The following is a 23273-nucleotide window of genomic DNA, read 5'->3' on the forward strand; positions in this document are numbered from 1 at the left end:
GCGAAGGTGCGAAGTCGACGGCGACGACAAAGTACCGAGTCTAAGGAGACTGATGGCGGCGCCACACAGTGGCGTTATGTCTCTATAAAAGTGGTGGTCTTTTATTATGTTATTTATTAATGGTATTATTTTAATATCATATCAATATTGTACCCCGCACAGGGGGGAGGTACGGGTAGGTAGTGACGAAAAATAACGATACGGGACTCTTACGAGGTCTCGCAATCGGAATGAGTACACTTTAAATATTTTAACGAGGTAAAATTTAAGGGCATTGAGGGTCTGGTGCCAGTGGTGGTTGATTAGATCCACACACTATACTTTTTATAATTATGTGGCGTTATGTCTCTATAAAAGTGGTGGTCTTTTATTATGTTATTTATAAATGGTATTTTTTTAATATCATATCAATATTGTACCCCGCACGGGGGGAGGTAGGGGGGGGTAGGTAGTGACGAAAAATAACGATACGGGACTCTTACGAGGTCTCGTAATCGGAATGAGTTTCTGCGACTACCATTGTCTGTCGCGGGTAACGGGGAATCAGGGTTCGATTCCGGTGAGGGAGCCTGAGAAACTGCTACCACATCCAAGGAAGGCAGCAGGCGCGCAAATTACCCACTCCCTGCACGGGGGGGGAGGTACGGGTAGGTAGTGACGAAAAATAACGATACGGGACTCTTACGAGGTCCCGTCATCGAATAATCAATACACGAACTGCCCACACACTTGTAAATATAGACGCGCAAGATCGTTACACGAACCGCTTACCATTATAGTAAACTACTATGCAAACACACATAACATATACGCAATAAGAGAACTTTAAATTGGAGATTTTACCCTACCACACCCGTCTGTCTCATTCTGAAAACTATTCAAAATAATTGCTATTTTTCATTCTCATTCAAATATAAATAATAGTAAATAATATATAATTTTTGACTGAACTGAACCCAAGTGCCCGGCCTGTGGCCGGGCACCCCTCGTATTCATGTTCTAACCTAACCTAACCTACATCTAGTTTTGACACCTTTAGACTTTAGATTCAAGATTTAATGTGAATATATGCATTAATAAAAACTCATTACTATTTTAATACTAGTTATGCTGCTGTTGATGCACTGATGAAAGCCAGATAGCTAGATCAGTGTTTAGTTAGTCGTAGTTGCCGGTGGGCTGAGGTCTAAAGGAATCCAAACTAGTTTTAAAAGGTTTGGATAGGTTAGGTTAGGTTAGAACATGAATAAGACGGGTGCCCGGCCGCAGGCCGGTCACTTAGGTTCAGTTCCGTTTAAAAAAAAAAAACAAAAAACAAAACGTACCAATACAAAGTACTCTTATTCATATTAGAAGATATTGTAAAATAACAATTAATTTAATTTTTTTTTTTTTTTTTCACTTACACATTAGGCCCGTCGCGCCGCGCCACTACTATATGGGGCGAAGGTGCGAAGTCGACGGCGACGACAAAGTACCGAGTCTAAGGAGACTGATGGCGGCGCCACACAGTGGCGTTATGTCTCTATAAAAGTGGTGGTCTTTTATTATGTTATTTATTAATGGTATTATTTTAATATCATATCAATATTGTACCCCGCACAGGGGGGAGGTACGGGTAGGTAGTGACGAAAAATAACGATACGGGACTCTTACGAGGTCTCGCAATCGGAATGAGTACACTTTAAATATTTTAACGAGGTAAAATTAAAGGGCATTGAGGGTCTGGTGCCAGTGGTGGTTGATTAGATCCACACACTATACTTTTTATAATTATGTGGCGTTATGTCTCTATAAAAGTGGTGGTCTTTTATTATGTTATTTATAAATGGTATTTTTTTAATATCATATCAATATTGTACCCCGCACGGGGGGAGGTAGGGGGGGGTAGGTAGTGACGAAAAATAACGATACGGGACTCTTACGAGGTCTCGTAATCGGAATGAGTTTCTGCGACTACCATTGTCTGTCGCGGGTAACGGGGAATCAGGGTTCGATTCCGGTGAGGGAGCCTGAGAAACTGCTACCACATCCAAGGAAGGCAGCAGGCGCGCAAATTACCCACTCCCTGCACGGGGGGGGAGGTACGGGTAGGTAGTGACGAAAAATAACGATACGGGACTCTTACGAGGTCCCGTCATCGAATAATCAATACACGAACTGCCCACACACTTGTAAATATAGACGCGCAAGATCGTTACACGAACCGCTTACCATTATAGTAAACTACTATGCAAACACACATAACATATACGCAATAAGAGAACTTTAAATTGGAGATTTTACCCTACCACACCCGTCTGTCTCATTCTGAAAACTATTCAAAATAATTGCTATTTTTCATTCTCATTCAAATATAAATAATAGTAAATAATATATAATTTTTGACTGAACTGAACCCAAGTGCCCGGCCTGTGGCCGGGCACCCCTCGTATTCATGTTCTAACCTAACCTAACCTAAATCTAGTTTTGACACCTTTAGACTTTAGATTCAAGATTTAATGTGAATATATGCATTAATAAAAACTCATTACTATTTTAATACTAGTTATGCTGCTGTTGATGCACTGATGAAAGCCAGATAGCTAGATCAGTGTTTAGTTAGTCGTAGTTGCCGGTGGGCTGAGGTCTAAAGGAATCCAAACTAGTTTTAAAAGGTTTGGATAGGTTAGGTTAGGTTAGAACATGAATAAGACGGGTGCCCGGCCGCAGGCCGGTCACTTAGGTTCAGTTCCGTTTAAAAAAAAAAAAACAAAAAACAAAACGTACCAATACAAAGTACTCTTATTCATATTAGAAGATATTGTAAAATAACAATTAATTTAATTTTTTTTTTTTTTTTTCACTTACACATTAGGCCCGTCGCGCCGCGCCACTACTATATGGGGCGAAGGTGCGAAGTCGACGGCGACGACAAAGTACCGAGTCTAAGGAGACTGATGGCGGCGCCACACAGTGGCGTTATGTCTCTATAAAAGTGGTGGTCTTTTATTATGTTATTTATTAATGGTATTATTTTAATATCATATCAATATTGTACCCCGCACAGGGGGGAGGTACGGGTAGGTAGTGACGAAAAATAACGATACGGGACTCTTACGAGGTCTCGCAATCGGAATGAGTACACTTTAAATATTTTAACGAGGTAAAATTAAAGGGCATTGAGGGTCTGGTGCCAGTGGTGGTTGATTAGATCCACACACTATACTTTTTATAATTATGTGGCGTTATGTCTCTATAAAAGTGGTGGTTTATTATGTTATTTATTAATGGTATTTTTTTAATATCATATCAATATTGTACCCCGCACGGGGGGAGGTAGGGGGGGGTAGGTAGTGACGAAAAATAACGATACGGGACTCTTACGAGGTCTCGTAATCGGAATGAGTTTCTGCGACTACCATTGTCTGTCGCGGGTAACGGGGAATCAGGGTTCGATTCCGGTGAGGGAGCCTGAGAAACTGCTACCACATCCAAGGAAGGCAGCAGGCGCGCAAATTACCCACTCCCTGCACGGGGGGGGAGGTACGGGTAGGTAGTGACGAAAAATAACGATACGGGACTCTTACGAGGTCCCGTCATCGAATAATCAATACACGAACTGCCCACACACTTGTAAATATAGACGCGCAAGATCGTTACACGAACCGCTTACCATTATAGTAAACTACTATGCAAACACACATAACATATACGCAATAAGAGAACTTTAAATTGGAGATTTTACCCTACCACACCCGTCTGTCTCATTCTGAAAACTATTCAAAATAATTGCTATTTTTCATTCTCATTCAAATATAAATAATAGTAAATAATATATAATTTTTGACTGAACTGAACCCAAGTGCCCGGCCTGTGGCCGGGCACCCCTCGTATTCATGTTCTAACCTAACCTAACCTAAATCTAGTTTTGACACCTTTAGACTTTAGATTCAAGATTTAATGTGAATATATGCATTAATAAAAACTCATTACTATTTTAATACTAGTTATGCTGCTGTTGATGCACTGATGAAAGCCAGATAGCTAGATCAGTGTTTAGTTAGTCGTAGTTGCCGGTGGGCTGAGGTCTAAAGGAATCCAAACTAGTTTTAAAAGGTTTGGATAGGTTAGGTTAGGTTAGAACATGAATAAGACGGGTGCCCGGCCGCAGGCCGGTCACTTAGGTTCAGTTCCGTTTAAAAAAAAAAAAACAAAAAACAAAACGTACCAATACAAAGTACTCTTATTCATATTAGAAGATATTGTAAAATAACAATTAATTTAATTTTTTTTTTTTTTTTCACTTACACATTAGGCCCGTCGCGCCGCGCCACTACTATATGGGGCGAAGGTGCGAAGTCGACGGCGACGACAAAGTACCGAGTCTAAGGAGACTGATGGCGGCGCCACACAGTGGCGTTATGTCTCTATAAAAGTGGTGGTCTTTTATTATGTTATTTATTAATGGTATTATTTTAATATCATATCAATATTGTACCCCGCACAGGGGGGAGGTACGGGTAGGTAGTGACGAAAAATAACGATACGGGACTCTTACGAGGTCTCGCAATCGGAATGAGTACACTTTAAATATTTTAACGAGGTAAAATTTAAGGGCATTGAGGGTCTGGTGCCAGTGGTGGTTGATTAGATCCACACACTATACTTTTTATAATTATGTGGCGTTATGTCTCTATAAAAGTGGTGGTCTTTTATTATGTTATTTATTAATGGTATTTTTTTAATATCATATCAATATTGTACCCCGCACGGGGGGAGGTAGGGGGGGGTAGGTAGTGACAAAAAATATCGATACGGGACTCTTACGAGGTCTCGTAATCGGAATGAGTTTCTGCGACTACCATTGTCTGTCGCGGGTAACGGGGAATCAGGGTTCGATTCCGGTGAGGGAGCCTGAGAAACTGCTACCACATCCAAGGAAGGCAGCAGGCGCGTAAATTACCCACTCCCTGCACGGGGGGGGAGGTACGGGTAGGTAGTGACGAAAAATAACGATACGGGACTCTTACGAGGGCCCGTCATCGAATAATCAATACACGAACTGCCCACACACTTGTAAATATAGACGCGCAAGATCGTTACACGAACCGCTTACCATTATAGTAAACTACTATGCAAACACACATAACATATACGCAATAAGAGAACTTTAAATTGGAGATTTTACCCTACCACACCCGTCTGTCTCATTCTGAAAACTATTCAAAATAATTGCTATTTTTCATTCTCATTCAAATATAAATAATAGTAAATAATATATAATTTTTGACTGAACTGAACCCAAGTGCCCGGCCTGTGGCCGGGCACCCCTCGTATTCATGTTCTAACCTAACCTAACCTAAATCTAGTTTTGACACCTTTAGACTTTAGATTCAAGATTTAATGTGAATATATGCATTAATAAAAACTCATTACTATTTTAATACTAGTTATGCTGCTGTTGATGCACTGATGAAAGCCAGATAGCTAGATCAGTGTTTAGTTAGTCGTAGTTGCCGGTGGGCTGAGGTCTAAAGGAATCCAAACTAGTTTTAAAAGGTTTGGATAGGTTAGGTTAGGTTAGAACATGAATAAGACGGGTGCCCGGCCGCAGGCCGGTCACTTAGGTTCAGTTCCGTTTAAAAAAAAAAAAACAAAAAACAAAACGTACCAATACAAAGTACTCTTATTCATATTAGAAGATATTGTAAAATAACAATTAATTTAATTTTTTTTTTTTTTTTTCACTTACACATTAGGCCCGTCGCGCCGCGCCACTACTATATGGGGCGAAGGTGCGAAGTCGACGGCGACGACAAAGTACCGAGTCTAAGGAGACTGATGGCGGCGCCACACAGTGGCGTTATGTCTCTATAAAAGTGGTGGTCTTTTATTATGTTATTTATTAATGGTATTATTTTAATATCATATCAATATTGTACCCCGCACAGGGGGGAGGTACGGGTAGGTAGTGACGAAAAATAACGATACGGGACTCTTACGAGGTCTCGCAATCGGAATGAGTACACTTTAAATATTTTAACGAGGTAAAATTTAAGGGCATTGAGGGTCTGGTGCCAGTGGTGGTTGATTAGATCCACACACTATACTTTTTATAATTATGTGGCGTTATGTCTCTATAAAAGTGGTGGTCTTTTATTATGTTATTTATTAATGGTATTTTTTTAATATCATATCAATATTGTACCCCGCACGGGGGGAGGTAGGGGGGGGTAGGTAGTGACGAAAAATAACGATACGGGACTCTTACGAGGTCTCGTAATCGGAATGAGTTTCTGCGACTACCATTGTCTGTCGCGGGTAACGGGGAATCAGGGTTCGATTCCGGTGAGGGAGCCTGAGAAACTGCTACCACATCCAAGGAAGGCAGCAGGCGCGCAAATTACCCACTCCCTGCACGGGGGGGGAGGTACGGGTAGGTAGTGACGAAAAATAACGATACGGGACTCTTACGAGGTCCCGTCATCGAATAATCAATACACGAACTGCCCACACACTTGTAAATATAGACGCGCAAGATCGTTACACGAACCGCTTACCATTATAGTAAACTACTATGCAAACACACATAACATATACGCAATAAGAGAACTTTAAATTGGAGATTTTACCCTACCACACCCGTCTGTCTCATTCTGAAAACTATTCAAAATAATTGCTATTTTTCATTCTCATTCAAATATAAATAATAGTAAATAATATATAATTTTTGACTGAACTGAACCCAAGTGCCCGGCCTGTGGCCGGGCACCCCTCGTATTCATGTTCTAACCTAACCTAACCTAAATCTAGTTTTGACACCTTTAGACTTTAGATTCAAGATTTAATGTGAATATATGCATTAATAAAAACTCATTACTATTTTAATACTAGTTATGCTGCTGTTGATGCACTGATGAAAGCCAGATAGCTAGATCAGTGTTTAGTTAGTCGTAGTTGCCGGTGGGCTGAGGTCTAAAGGAATCCAAACTAGTTTTAAAAGGTTTGGATAGGTTAGGTTAGGTTAGAACATGAATAAGACGGGTGCCCGGCCGCAGGCCGGTCACTTAGGTTCAGTTCCGTTTAAAAAAAAAAAAACAAAAAACAAAACGTACCAATACAAAGTACTCTTATTCATATTAGAAGATATTGTAAAATAACAATTAATTTAATTTTTTTTTTTTTTTTTCACTTACACATTAGGCCCGTCGCGCCGCGCCACTACTATATGGGGCGAAGGTGCGAAGTCGACGGCGACGACAAAGTACCGAGTCTAAGGAGACTGATGGCGGCGCCACACAGTGGCGTTATGTCTCTATAAAGTGGTGGTCTTTTATTATGTCATTTATTAATGGTATTATTTTAATATCATATCAATATTGTACCCCGCACAGGGGGGAGGTACGGGTAGGTAGTGACGAAAAATAACGATACGGGACTCTTACGAGGTCTCGCAATCGGAATGAGTACACTTTAAATATTTTAACGAGGTAAAATTTAAGGGCATTGAGGGTCTGGTGCCAGTGGTGGTTGATTAGATCCACACACTATACTTTTTATAATTATGTGGCGTTATGTCTCTATAAAAGTGGTGGTCTTTTATTATGTTATTTATTAATGGTATTTTTTTAATATCATATCAATATTGTACCCCGCACGGGGGGAGGTAGGGGGGGGTAGGTAGTGACAAAAAATATCGATACGGGACTCTTACGAGGTCTCGTAATCGGAATGAGTTTCTGCGACTACCATTGTCTGTCGCGGGTAACGGGGAATCAGGGTTCGATTCCGGTGAGGGAGCCTGAGAAACTGCTACCACATCCAAGGAAGGCAGCAGGCGCGTAAATTACCCACTCCCTGCACGGGGGGGGAGGTACGGGTAGGTAGTGACGAAAAATAACGATACGGGACTCTTACGAGGGCCCGTCATCGAATAATCAATACACGAACTGCCCACACACTTGTAAATATAGACGCGCAAGATCGTTACACGAACCGCTTACCATTATAGTAAACTACTATGCAAACACACATAACATATACGCAATAAGAGAACTTTAAATTGGAGATTTTACCCTACCACACCCGTCTGTCTCATTCTGAAAACTATTCAAAATAATTGCTATTTTTCATTCTCATTCAAATATAAATAATAGTAAATAATATATAATTTTTGACTGAACTGAACCCAAGTGCCCGGCCTGTGGCCGGGCACCCCTCGTATTCATGTTCTAACCTAACCTAACCTAAATCTAGTTTTGACACCTTTAGACTTTAGATTCAAGATTTAATGTGAATATATGCATTAATAAAAACTCATTACTATTTTAATACTAGTTATGCTGCTGTTGATGCACTGATGAAAGCCAGATAGCTAGATCAGTGTTTAGTTAGTCGTAGTTGCCGGTGGGCTGAGGTCTAAAGGAATCCAAACTAGTTTTAAAAGGTTTGGATAGGTTAGGTTAGGTTAGAACATGAATAAGACGGGTGCCCGGCCGCAGGCCGGTCACTTAGGTTCAGTTCCGTTTAAAAAAAAAAAAACAAAAAACAAAACGTACCAATACAAAGTACTCTTATTCATATTAGAAGATATTGTAAAATAACAATTAATTTAATTTTTTTTTTTTTTTTTCACTTACACATTAGGCCCGTCGCGCCGCGCCACTACTATATGGGGCGAAGGTGCGAAGTCGACGGCGACGACAAAGTACCGAGTCTAAGGAGACTGATGGCGGCGCCACACAGTGGCGTTATGTCTCTATAAAAGTGGTGGTCTTTTATTATGTTATTTATTAATGGTATTATGGAGTCGCGTCGCGACCGTCGTAGCGACCGGTCACTAGAACAGCGAGCGTGATGTCGTCGAGTGAAATTAGTGAAAGTACAGTGAAATGTGTGGGGTGTAACCTTGTAATTTCGGAGGTTTTATGTTTTATTGAAGGAAAGCTAAATATTATGGATGTGGAAAGCCTTATACGTGTTTGCGTCTCTGGTTTCACTGCTGAGGACATCAAGAAAGCAAAGAGATTGCTATTCGAGGCAGTGCCAGCAAAGAAACGGAATATATCCAGAAGGAGAGATGGTAAAATGCAACGGGAAGTAGAGGACATCATCTGCCTTTTCCAGAATACAGACCCAGAAAAACTTCCAATCTTTGTGGCGCGGGATCTACAGAAACTGCCCCCGCTAACGTTTGATCACGTAGATGTAACTAGACTGTTAAAAGATCTATTAATCTTAAAGGCTGATGTGAAAAATATTAAGGAAACATATGTAATGAAGGAAGATTTCATGAAGTCGGTGAGAGGTGAACATTCGAAAATAGACCTTAGAGACTGCAGTCCTAGAGGCGATTATGTAAATACTAAGAGAGGTGCATGTCTATCAGAAAGTTGCTATGTCGATAGCGGGCCGATCGGCTTACCGCCAATTGTTTTAAAATCGTCTGTTAATGAGTCAGCCGGCGAGCAAGCAATGACCGTTGGCGATTTCTTAAACGTAAGCAACAGTACTAGTGCTATCTCTGTCTCACCACTGAAAGTTACAAAGGAGAAACAAGTCGCGAGCATCGAGTTTGCTCCGAACAATAATAATCAGCTGACAGCGGGGTCAATGAACGGAGAGTGCATAGCAAATACGCAAGGCCAAGATCAGCAATCTATTCCGCTCCAACATAGTGCGAACACGGCTATGCATCCTTATTGCACGCCGCGCGCGTGTAACCTGCGGCCTACCGCGGTTTCGAACAAACCGGTCGGGCTAGATAACAATAGAGTGCAGTCAGTAACGCAAGCGCATCAAGATGTCCCGCTCATACACAGGATGCACTCCGATAGCAGCGATCTTGTTTTAGATAGACACGTGGAGAGGCCCACTGCGGTTTCGACCGTAACATTTGCCGATATCTTAAAGTCGAGCGAAAAACCTAAAGAAGAGGAATGGATTAAGGTAACTTATAAAAGTAAAATTAAAAACAAGTTTAAAGGAAATAAGGGTAAGGGTTCTTCCGTGTCAAATGGGAGTTTTAAGGCTGCGGAAGTCAAAATACCTTTTTACATATATAACGTTGACAAGGGCGCTTCAATAAGTGATATTAAAAGGCATATTTATGAAAAGACGAATGTCTCAGTAGAACTCACCAAAATAAAAATGAAACAGGATAAACAGTATGAAGCCTACAAATTTGATATTCCTCACCACAAGCTATCGGTATTTATGGATGAAAACATGTGGCCAGAGGGTATAGCATTTAGGCGGTACATATATTTCAAAGGTAGGAGGGCAGACTCAGCTCAGGCAAATGGAACAGAGGCCAAAGAAACTTCTAATAATGGATAAAAATTTAAATTTAAAATTGATTACTTTTAATTGCAAGGGCCTTAAGAGATCTAGTGAATGTGTGAAGTCACTTTGTCAATCGGCAGATATAATAGCCCTTCAAGAAACCTGGCTTATGCCTTATGAGATACCTTTACTCGGGGAAATACATAACGATTTCATGTACACTGGTAAGTCATCTATGAATCTCTCCACTGGGATACTGAGAGGCAGGCCGTTTGGAGGCGTGGCGGTATTGTGGCGGAAAAGTGTGTTTACCTCAGTGTCTATAGTGCCGTGTCATAGCGATCGCATTACGGCGATAAAGGGCGTAACTGCCAATCGCGAGATGTTGTTTGTTAATGTGTACATGCCTACGGATTCAGCTGAAAATATTATTGAATTTAATGATTGTTTAAGTGAAATTGTAGCTATAATTGATACCTGTGGCATTGAGTCGGTATATATGTTGGGCGATTTTAATGCGCATCTTGGCGAACTCTTCGGTAAGGAACTTTTAAATTTTTGTACCGACCAGAAATGGATATGCGCCGATATTGCTAAGCTCGGGCGAGACAGCGACACATACACATTTATAAGTGACGCACATGGATGTCGTCGCTGGCTCGACCACTGTGTGGCCACGGAGGCAGCGTGGCTGTCGATCAGTGAGGCCAAGGTGCGCTACGATGTATATTGGTCTGATCATTTTCCCCTAGAGATCAATTGTAATCTTTATGTTACAAGAATAAAATCAAGGAATTATGATGTACTAACACAAAACAAAGACAAAATAAGATGGGGAGACAGAACTCAGACCAATATATATCAACAAGTATGTAACAGCTTTTTGAGAAACATTGACTTCCCTCCGGAACTAAGTGCATGTTGTGACGATATATGTACGGATGGAAGTCATAGGCTTGTGATTGATGAGTTGTACCGAAAAGTAGTCCACGCGCTGCAGGAGGCAGCGATCGCGAGCAACCAGCCGGGACGAGTTGGGAGGCGTAGGCGTGTGGTTGGATGGAATAAGTACGTCAAGGACGCACGCAGGGAGGCTCGTGAAAAATTTGAGACGTGGAAAATACATGGCATGCTCTTGTATGGTAAAGAATTTCAAGACATGAAATCTAGCAAGAAGAATTTTAAAAATAAACTTAAATTTTGTCAGAGAAATAAAGAGCAATTGCAGATGGATGTATTAGCAGAGCAGCATAGACAGAAAAAATTCCATAAATTTTGGAAGGAAACAAACAAATTAAACCCTAGAGCGAGCCTCCCTGTTAGTGTCGATGGGGAAACGGATGCAGGACGTATAGCTAACATATTCAAGGAGCATTTTAGAGTCCAATCACCATTAACTCGGAATCAGTATGCGCAGAGGGTTGATTTGCCTGCGTCGGGCTCTTCTCTATCATTTAGCGCTAAAGAGGTAGAGAGTATTATAAAGAGCTTGGCGAGGGGAAAGGCTCCGGGACATGATGAACTGAGTGTAGAGCACCTGTTGAATGCGGGTTCTCATGTTTACCGGATCCTTGCTATGTTTTATACGTTTTGCATCCGACACTCGTACCTTCCTGCAGACCTAATGGATAATGTAGTTGTGCCTGTAGTTAAAAATAAAACGGGTGATATTGCCGATAAAGGTAACTACAGGCCAATTACATTAGCCACAGTATTGGGAAAGGTGTTTGATGGTCTGCTTGACCGCCAGCTCAGTGGATATATAAAATTAAATGATGCACAGTTCGGCTTTAGAAGAAATGTATCCACGGAAAGTGCTATACTGGCGCTCAAGCAGACTGTTAAATACTATACTGACAGGAAGACACCTGTCTATGCCGCCTTTCTCGATCTTTCTAAGGCATTTGACCTTGTTTGTTGCGAACAGCTGTGGACAAAGCTGAGGGACCTTAATGTGCCACCAGAATTGGTTAATATATTAAGGTTTTGGTATAGCTCACAAACGAACAGGGTCAAATGGGCTGGTGCTTTTTCGGATCCATATCACCTTGAATGCGGAGTTCGACAGGGTGGACTAACATCTCCCTCCCTGTTTAACGTCTACATTGATCAGCTGATTGATGGACTCCGCCGAACCGGGATTGGCTGCTCTATTGATGGCACTATGGTGAATAACTTGAGTTATGCAGACGATATGGTTCTGCTGAGTCCATCAATTAGCGCACTGAGAAAGTTACTCAAGATGTGCGAGTCGTATGCTGAGTCACATGGACTCATGTATAATGTAAAAAAAAGTGAGCTATTAGTTTTTAAGAGCAAAGGTAACTCGCCGGATGATATCCCTCCTGTGACTCTTAACGGAGTTCCTCTTAAAAGAGTCACAGAGTTTAAATATCTAGGGCATATTGTTACGGAAGACATGTCTGATATAAAAGATATAGAAAGGGAGCGCAGGGCGTTGGCAGTCCGATGCAATATGGTAGCTCGCAGGTTTGCACGTTGCAACAAACAAGTAAAAATAACTCTCTTTAAGGCATATTGCCAAACTTTCTACACGTGCAGCCTGTGGGTGTCATATACGCAGAGGACCTACAATGACCTGCGCGTCCAATATAATAATGGATTCAGGGTGCTGATGGAGCTGCCGAGATTCTGCAGTGCGTCACTGATGTTTGCTGAGGCTCGTACCGACGATTTTTATGCAATTATGAGAAAAAGAGCAGCATCGGTGATGAGCAGAATCCGTGGTAGCTCCAACGGCATTCTGAAGACTTTGTCTGAAAAACTAGATAATCCATTTATGAGACACTGGATTGGTTTGCATATGCACTCTTAGTGTCTCATGGATGGGTATCTAGTCAAATAAATTTATATTATAATAAATAAACTAACCTAGTTACTAACATAGTCTTAAGCAATTGTTTGTATTACTAACAAAATGGATGTAATATCTGGAATAAAGATTATTATTATTATTATTATTATTATTATTTTAATATCATATCAATATTGTACCCCGCACAGGGGGGAGGTACGGGTAGGTAGTGACGAAAAATAACGATACGGGACTCTTACGAGGTCTCGCAATCGGAATGAGTACACTTTAAATATTTTAACGAGGTAAAATTTAAGGGCATTGAGGGTCTGGTGCCAGTGGTGGTTGATTAGATCCACACACTATACTTTTTATAATTATGTGGCGTTATGTCTCTATAAAAGTGGTGGTCTTTTATTATGTTATTTATTAATGGTATTTTTTTAATATCATATCAATATTGTACCCCGCACGGGGGGAGGTAGGGGGGGGTAGGTAGTGACGAAAAATAACGATACGGGACTCTTACGAGGTCTCGTAATCGGAATGAGTTTCTGCGACTACCATTGTCTGTCGCGGGTAACGGGGAATCAGGGTTCGATTCCGGTGAGGGAGCCTGAGAAACTGCTACCACATCCAAGGAAGGCAGCAGGCGCGCAAATTACCCACTCCCTGCACGGGGGGGGAGGTACGGGTAGGTAGTGACGAAAAATAACGATACGGGACTCTTACGAGGTCCCGTCATCGAATAATCAATACACGAACTGCCCACACACTTGTAAATATAGACGCGCAAGATCGTTACACGAACCGCTTACCATTATAGTAAACTACTATGCAAACACACATAACATATACGCAATAAGAGAACTTTAAATTGGAGATTTTACCCTACCACACCCGTCTGTCTCATTCTGAAAACTATTCAAAATAATTGCTATTTTTCATTCTCATTCAAATATAAATAATAGTAAATAATATATAATTTTTGACTGAACTGAACCCAAGTGCCCGGCCTGTGGCCGGGCACCCCTCGTATTCATGTTCTAACCTAACCTAACCTAAATCTAGTTTTGACACCTTTAGACTTTAGATTCAAGATTTAATGTGAATATATGCATTAATAAAAACTCATTACTATTTTAATACTAGTTATGCTGCTGTTGATGCACTGATGAAAGCCAGATAGCTAGATCAGTGTTTAGTTAGTCGTAGTTGCCGGTGGGCTGAGGTCTAAAGGAATCCAAACTAGTTTTAAAAGGTTTGGATAGGTTAGGTTAGGTTAGAACATGAATAAGACGGGTGCCCGGCCGCAGGCCGGTCACTTAGGTTCAGTTCCGTTTAAAAAAAAAAAAACAAAAAACAAAACGTACCAATACAAAGTACTCTTATTCATATTAGAAGATATTGTAAAATAACAATTAATTTAATTTTTTTTTTTTTTTTTCACTTACACATTAGGCCCGTCGCGCCGCGCCACTACTATATGGGGCGAAGGTGCGAAGTCGACGGCGACGACAAAGTACCGAGTCTAAGGAGACTGATGGCGGCGCCACACAGTGGCGTTATGTCTCTATAAAGTGGTGGTCTTTTATTATGTCATTTATTAATGGTATTATTTTAATATCATATCAATATTGTACCCCGCACAGGGGGGAGGTACGGGTAGGTAGTGACGAAAAATAACGATACGGGACTCTTACGAGGTCTCGCAATCGGAATGAGTACACTTTAAATATTTTAACGAGGTAAAATTTAAGGGCATTGAGGGTCTGGTGCCAGTGGTGGTTGATTAGATCCACACACTATACTTTTTATAATTATGTGGCGTTATGTCTCTATAAAAGTGGTGGTCTTTTATTATGTTATTTATTAATGGTATTTTTTTAATATCATATCAATATTGTACCCCGCACGGGGGGAGGTAGGGGGGGGTAGGTAGTGACGAAAAATAACGATACGGGACTCTTACGAGGTCTCGTAATCGGAATGAGTTTCTGCGACTACCATTGTCTGTCGCGGGTAACGGGGAATCAGGGTTCGATTCCGGTGAGGGAGCCTGAGAAACTGCTACCACATCCAAGGAAGGCAGCAGGCGCGCAAATTACCCACTCCCTGCACGGGGGGGGAGGTACGGGTAGGTAGTGACGAAAAATAACGATACGGGACTCTTACGAGGTCCCGTCATCGAATAATCAATACACGAACTGCCCACACACTTGTAAATATAGACGCGCAAGATCGTTACACGAACCGCTTACCATTATAGTAAACTACTATGCAAACACACATAACATATACGCAATAAGAGAACTTTAAATTGGAGATTTTACCCTACCACACCCGTCTGTCTCATTCTGAAAACTATTCAAAATAATTGCTATTTTTCATTCTCATTCAAATATAAATAATAGTAAATAATATATAATTTTTGACTGAACTGAACCCAAGTGCCCGGCCTGTGGCCGGGCACCCCTCGTATTTATGTTCTAACCTAACCTAACCTAAATCTAGTTTTGACACCTTTAGACTTTAGATTCAAGATTTAATGTGAATATATGCATTAATAAAAACTCATTACTATTTTAATACTAGTTATGCTGCTGTTGATGCACTGATGAAAGCCAGATAGCTAGATCAGTGTTTAGTTAGTCGTAGTTGCCGGTGGGCTGAGGTCTAAAGGAATCCAAACTAGTTTTAAAAGGTTTGGATAGGTTAGGTTAGGTTAGAACATGAATAAGACGGGTGCCCGGCCGCAGGCCGGTCACTTAGGTTCAGTTCCGTTTAAAAAAAAAAAAACAAAAAACAAAACGTACCAATACAAAGTACTCTTATTCATATTAGAAGATATTGTAAAATAACAATTAATTTAATTTTTTTTTTTTTTTTTCACTTACACATTAGGCCCGTCGCGCCGCGCCACTACTATATGGGGCGAAGGTGCGAAGTCGACGGCGACGACAAAGTACCGAGTCTAAGGAGACTGATGGCGGCACCACACAGTGGCGTTATGTCTCTATAAAAGTGGTGGTCTTTTATTATGTTATTTATTAATGGTATTATTTTAATATCATATCAATATTGTACCCCGCACAGGGGGGAGGTACGGGTAGGTAGTGACGAAAAATAACGATACGGGACTCTTACGAGGTCTCGCAATCGGAATGAGTACACTTTAAATATTTTAACGAGGTAAAATTTAAGGGCATTGAGGGTCTGGTGCCAGTGGTGGTTGATTAGATCCACACACTATACTTTTTATAATTATGTGGCGTTATGTCTCTATAAAAGTGGTGGTCTTTTATTATGTTATTTATTAATGGTATTTTTTTAATATCATATCAATATTGTACCCCGCACGGGGGGAGGTAGGGGGGGGTAGGTAGTGACGAAAAATAACGATACGGGACTCTTACGAGGTCTCGTAATCGGAATGAGTTTCTGCGACTACCATTGTCTGTCGCGGGTAACGGGGAATCAGGGTTCGATTCCGGTGAGGGAGCCTGAGAAACTGCTACCACATCCAAGGAAGGCAGCAGGCGCGCAAATTACCCACTCCCTGCACGGGGGGGGAGGTACGGGTAGGTAGTGACGAAAAATAACGATACGGGACTCTTACGAGGTCCCGTCATCGAATAATCAATACACGAACTGCCCACACACTTGTAAATATAGACGCGCAAGATCGTTACACGAACCGCTTACCATTATAGTAAACTACTATGCAAACACACATAACATATACGCAATAAGAGAACTTTAAATTGGAGATTTTACCCTACCACACCCGTCTGTCTCATTCTGAAAACTATTCAAAATAATTGCTATTTTTCATTCTCATTCAAATATAAATAATAGTAAATAATATATAATTTTTGACTGAACTGAACCCAAGTGCCCGGCCTGTGGCCGGGCACCCCTCGTATTCATGTTCTAACCTAACCTAACCTAAATCTAGTTTTGACACCTTTAGACTTTAGATTCAAGATTTAATGTGAATATATGCATTAATAAAAACTCATTACTATTTTAATACTAGTTATGCTGCTGTTGATGCACTGATGAAAGCCAGATAGCTAGATCAGTGTTTAGTTAGTCGTAGTTGCCGGTGGGCTGAGGTCTAAAGGAATCCAAACTAGTTTTAAAAGGTTTGGATAGGTTAGGTTAGGTTAGAACATGAATAAGACGGGTGCCCGGCCGCAGGCCGGTCACTTAGGTTCAGTTCCGTTTAAAAAAAAAAAAACAAAAAACAAAACGTACCAATACAAAGTACTCTTATTCATATTAGAAGATATTGTAAAATAACAATTAATTTAATTTTTTTTTTTTTTTTTCACTTACACATTAGGCCCGTCGCGCCGCGCCACTACTATATGGGGCGAAGGTGCGAAGTCGACGGCGACGACAAAGTACCGAGTCTAAGGAGACTGATGGCGGCGCCACACAGTGGCGTTATGTCTCTATAAAAGTGGTGGTCTTTTATTATGTTATTTATTAATGGTATTATTTTAATATCATATCAATATTGTACCCCGCACAGGGGGGAGGTACGGGTAGGTAGTGACGAAAAATAACGATACGGGACTCTTACGAGGTCTCGCAATCGGAATGAGTACACTTTAAATATTTTAACGAGGTAAAATTTAAGGGCATTGAGGGTCTGGTGCCAGTGGTGGTTGATTAGATCCACACACTATACTTTTTATAATTATGTGGCGTTATGTCTCTATAAAAGTGGTGGTCTTTTATTATGTTATTTATTAATGGTATTTTTTTTATATCATATCAATATTGTACCCCGCACGGGGGGAGGTAGGGGGGGGTAGGTAGTGACGAAAAATAACGATACGGGACTCTTACGAGGTCTCGTAATCGGAATGAGTTTCTGCGACTACCATTGTCTGTCGCGGGTAACGGGGAATCAGGGTTCGATTCCGGTGAGGGAGCCTGAGAAACTGCTACCACATCCAAGGAAGGCAGCAGGCGCGCAAATTACCCACTCCCTGCACGGGGGGGGAGGTACGGGTAGGTAGTGACGAAAAATAACGATACGGGACTCTTACGAGGTCCCGTCATCGAATAATCAATACACGAACTGCCCACACACTTGTAAATATAGACGCGCAAGATCGTTACACGAACCGCTTACCATTATAGTAAACTACTATGCAAACACACATAACATATACGCAATAAGAGAACTTTAAATTGGAGATTTTACCCTACCACACCCGTCTGTCTCATTCTGAAAACTATTCAAAATAATTGCTATTTTTCATTCTCATTCAAATATAAATAATAGTAAATAATATATAATTTTTGACTGAACTGAACCCAAGTGCCCGGCCTGTGGCCGGGCACCCCTCGTATTCATGTTCTAACCTAACCTAACCTAAATCTAGTTTTGACACCTTTAGACTTTAGATTCAAGATTTAATGTGAATATATGCATTAATAAAAACTCATTACTATTTTAATACTAGTTATGCTGCTGTTGATGCACTGATGAAAGCCAGATAGCTAGATCAGTGTTTAGTTAGTCGTAGTTGCCGGTGGGCTGAGGTCTAAAGGAATCCAAACTAGTTTTAAAAGGTTTGGATAGGTTAGGTTAGGTTAGAACATGAATAAGACGGGTGCCCGGCCGCAGGCCGGTCACTTAGGTTCAGTTCCGTTTAAAAAAAAAAAAACAAAAAACAAAACGTACCAATACAAAGTACTCTTATTCATATTAGAAGATATTGTAAAATAACAATTAATTTAATTTTTTTTTTTTTTTTTCACTTACACATTAGGCCCGTCGCGCCGCGCCACTACTATATGGGGCGAAGGTGCGAAGTCGACGGCGACGACAAAGTACCGAGTCTAAGGAGACTGATGGCGGCGCCACACAGTGGCGTTATGTCTCTATAAAAGTGGTGGTCTTTTATTATGTTATTTATTAATGGTATTATTTTAATATCATATCAATATTGTACCCCGCACAGGGGGGAGGTACGGGTAGGTAGTGACGAAAAATAACGATACGGGACTCTTACGAGGTCTCGCAATCGGAATGAGTACACTTTAAATATTTTAACGAGGTAAAATTTAAGGGCATTGAGGGTCTGGTGCCAGTGGTGGTTGATTAGATCCACACACTATACTTTTTATAATTATGTGGCGTTATGTCTCTATAAAAGTGGTGGTCTTTTATTATGTTATTTATTAATGGTATTTTTTTTATATCATATCAATATTGTACCCCGCACGGGGGGAGGTAGGGGGGTAGGTAGTGACGAAAAATAACGATACGGGACTCTTACGAGGTCTCGTAATCGGAATGAGTTTCTGCGACTACCATTGTCTGTCGCGGGTAACGGGGAATCAGGGTTCGATTCCGGTGAGGGAGCCTGAGAAACTGCTACCACATCCAAGGAAGGCAGCAGGCGCGCAAATTACCCACTCCCTGCACGGGGGGGGAGGTACGGGTAGGTAGTGACGAAAAATAACGATACGGGACTCTTACGAGGTCCCGTCATCGAATAATCAATACACGAACTGCCCACACACTTGTAAATATAGACGCGCAAGATCGTTACACGAACCGCTTACCATTATAGTAAACTACTATGCAAACACACATAACATATACGCAATAAGAGAACTTTAAATTGGAGATTTTACCCTACCACACCCGTCTGTCTCATTCTGAAAACTATTCAAAATAATTGCTATTTTTCATTCTCATTCAAATATAAATAATAGTAAATAATATATAATTTTTGACTGAACTGAACCCAAGTGCCCGGCCTGTGGCCGGGCACCCCTCGTATTCATGTTCTAACCTAACCTAACCTAAATCTAGTTTTGACACCTTTAGACTTTAGATTCAAGATTTAATGTGAATATATGCATTAATAAAAACTCATTACTATTTTAATACTAGTTATGCTGCTGTTGATGCACTGATGAAAGCCAGATAGCTAGATCAGTGTTTAGTTAGTCGTAGTTGCCGGTGGGCTGAGGTCTAAAGGAATCCAAACTAGTTTTAAAAGGTTTGGATAGGTTAGGTTAGGTTAGAACATGAATAAGACGGGTGCCCGGCCGCAGGCCGGTCACTTAGGTTCAGTTCCGTTTAAAAAAAAAAAAACAAAAAACAAAACGTACCAATACAAAGTACTCTTATTCATATTAGAAGATATTGTAAAATAACAATTAATTTAATTTTTTTTTTTTTTTTTCACTTACACATTAGGCCCGTCGCGCCGCGCCACTACTATATGGGGCGAAGGTGCGAAGTCGACGGCGACGACAAAGTACCGAGTCTAAGGAGACTGATGGCGGCGCCACACAGTGGCGTTATGTCTCTATAAAAGTGGTGGTCTTTTATTATGTTATTTATTAATGGTATTATTTTAATATCATATCAATATTGTACCCCGCACAGGGGGGAGGTACGGGTAGGTAGTGACGAAAAATAACGATACGGGACTCTTACGAGGTCTCGCAATCGGAATGAGTACACTTTAAATATTTTAACGAGGTAAAATTTAAGGGCATTGAGGGTCTGGTGCCAGTGGTGGTTGATTAGATCCACACACTATACTTTTTATAATTATGTGGCGTTATGTCTCTATAAAAGTGGTGGTCTTTTATTATGTTATTTATTAATGGTATTTTTTTAATATCATATCAATATTGTACCCCGCACGGGGGGAGGTAGGGGGGTAGGTAGTGACGAAAAATAACGATACGGGACTCTTACGAGGTCTCGTAATCGGAATGAGTTTCTGCGACTACCATTGTCTGTCGCGGGTAACGGGGAATCAGGGTTCGATTCCGGTGAGGGAGCCTGAGAAACTGCTACCACATCCAAGGAAGGCAGCAGGCGCGTAAATTACCCACTCCCTGCACGGGGGGGGAGGTACGGGTAGGTAGTGACGAAAAATAACGATACGGGACTCTTACGAGGGCCCGTCATCGAATAATCAATACACGAACTGCCCACACACTTGTAAATATAGACGCGCAAGATCGTTACACGAACCGCTTACCATTATAGTAAACTACTATGCAAACACACATAACATATACGCAATAAGAGAACTTTAAATTGGAGATTTTACCCTACCACACCCGTCTGTCTCATTCTGAAAACTATTCAAAATAATTGCTATTTTTCATTCTCATTCAAATATAAATAATAGTAAATAATATATAATTTTTGACTGAACTGAACCCAAGTGCCCGGCCTGTGGCCGGGCACCCCTCGTATTCATGTTCTAACCTAACCTAACCTAAATCTAGTTTTGACACCTTTAGACTTTAGATTCAAGATTTAATGTGAATATATGCATTAATAAAAACTCATTACTATTTTAATACTAGTTATGCTGCTGTTGATGCACTGATGAAAGCCAGATAGCTAGATCAGTGTTTAGTTAGTCGTAGTTGCCGGTGGGCTGAGGTCTAAAGGAATCCAAACTAGTTTTAAAAGGTTTGGATAGGTTAGGTTAGGTTAGAACATGAATAAGACGGGTGCCCGGCCGCAGGCCGGTCACTTAGGTTCAGTTCCGTTTAAAAAAAAAAAAACAAAAAACAAAACGTACCAATACAAAGTACTCTTATTCATATTAGAAGATATTGTAAAATAACAATTAATTTAATTTTTTTTTTTTTTTTTCACTTACACATTAGGCCCGTCGCGCCGCGCCACTACTATATGGGGCGAAGGTGCGAAGTCGACGGCGACGACAAAGTACCGAGTCTAAGGAGACTGATGGCGGCGCCACACAGTGGCGTTATGTCTCTATAAAAGTGGTCGTCTTTTATTATGTTATTTATTAATGGTATTATTTTAATATCATATCAATATTGTACCCCGCACAGGGGGGAGGTACGGGTAGGTAGTGACGAAAAATAACGATACGGGACTCTTACGAGGTCTCGCAATCGGAATGAGTACACTTTAAATATTTTAACGAGGTAAAATTTAAGGGCATTGAGGGTCTGGTGCCAGTGGTGGTTGATTAGATCCACACACTATACTTTTTATAATTATGTGGCGTTATGTCTCTATAAAAGTGGTGGTCTTTTATTATGTTATTTATTAATGGTATTTTTTTAATATCATATCAATATTGTACCCCGCACGGGGGGAGGTAGGGGGGGTAGGTAGTGACGAAAAATAACGATACGGGACTCTTACGAGGTCTCGTAATCGGAATGAGTTTCTGCGACTACCATTGTCTGTCGCGGGTAACGGGGAATCAGGGTTCGATTCCGGTGAGGGAGCCTGAGAAACTGCTACCACATCCAAGGAAGGCAGCAGGCGCGTAAATTACCCACTCCCTGCACGGGGGGGGAGGTACGGGTAGGTAGTGACGAAAAATAACGATACGGGACTCTTACGAGGGCCCGTCATCGAATAATCAATACACGAACTGCCCACACACTTGTAAATATAGACGCGCAAGATCGTTACACGAACCGCTTACCATTATAGTAAACTACTATGCAAACACACATAACATATACGCAATAAGAGAACTTTAAATTGGAGATTTTACCCTACCACACCCGTCTGTCTCATTCTGAAAACTATTCAAAATAATTGCTATTTTTCATTCTCATTCAAATATAAATAATAGTAAATAATATATAATTTTTGACTGAACTGAACCCAAGTGCCCGGCCTGTGGCCGGGCACCCCTCGTATTCATGTTCTAACCTAACCTAACCTAAATCTAGTTTTGACACCTTTAGACTTTAGATTCAAGATTTAATGTGAATATATGCATTAATAAAAACTCATTACTATTTTAATACTAGTTATGCTGCTGTTGATGCACTGATGAAAGCCAGATAGCTAGATCAGTGTTTAGTTAGTCGTAGTTGCCGGTGGGCTGAGGTCTAAAGGAATCCAAACTAGTTTTAAAAGGTTTGGATAGGTTAGGTTAGGTTAGAACATGAATAAGACGGGTGCCCGGCCGCAGGCCGGTTACTTAGGTTCAGTTCCGTTTAAAAAAAAAAAAACAAAAAACAAAACGTACCAATACAAAGTACTCTTATTCATATTAGAAGATATTGTAAAATAACAATTAATTTAATTTTTTTTTTTTTTTTCACTTACACATTAGGCCCGTTTCGCCGCGCCACTACTATATGGGGCGAAGGTGCGAAGTCGACGGCGACGACAAAGTACCGAGTCTAA

At 40.8% G+C, this 23273-nt stretch overlaps 1 protein-coding gene across 1 annotated transcript; it reads left to right on the forward strand.

Moving 5' to 3' along the window:
- Positions 1-8937: 8937 nt before the first annotated feature.
- On the forward strand, positions 8938-10320 carry LOC120636910. Its single transcript, XM_039908474.1, has one exon. The coding sequence runs from the start codon at positions 8938-8940 to the stop codon at positions 10318-10320; it is 1383 nt and encodes a 460-aa protein (XP_039764408.1).
- The last annotated feature ends 12953 nt before the right edge of the window (positions 10321-23273 follow it).

The sequence above is a fragment of the Pararge aegeria genome, unplaced genomic scaffold (genome assembly GCF_905163445.1).
Source record: "Pararge aegeria unplaced genomic scaffold, ilParAegt1.1, whole genome shotgun sequence".
Taxonomy (NCBI): Eukaryota; Metazoa; Arthropoda; class Insecta; order Lepidoptera; family Nymphalidae; genus Pararge; species Pararge aegeria.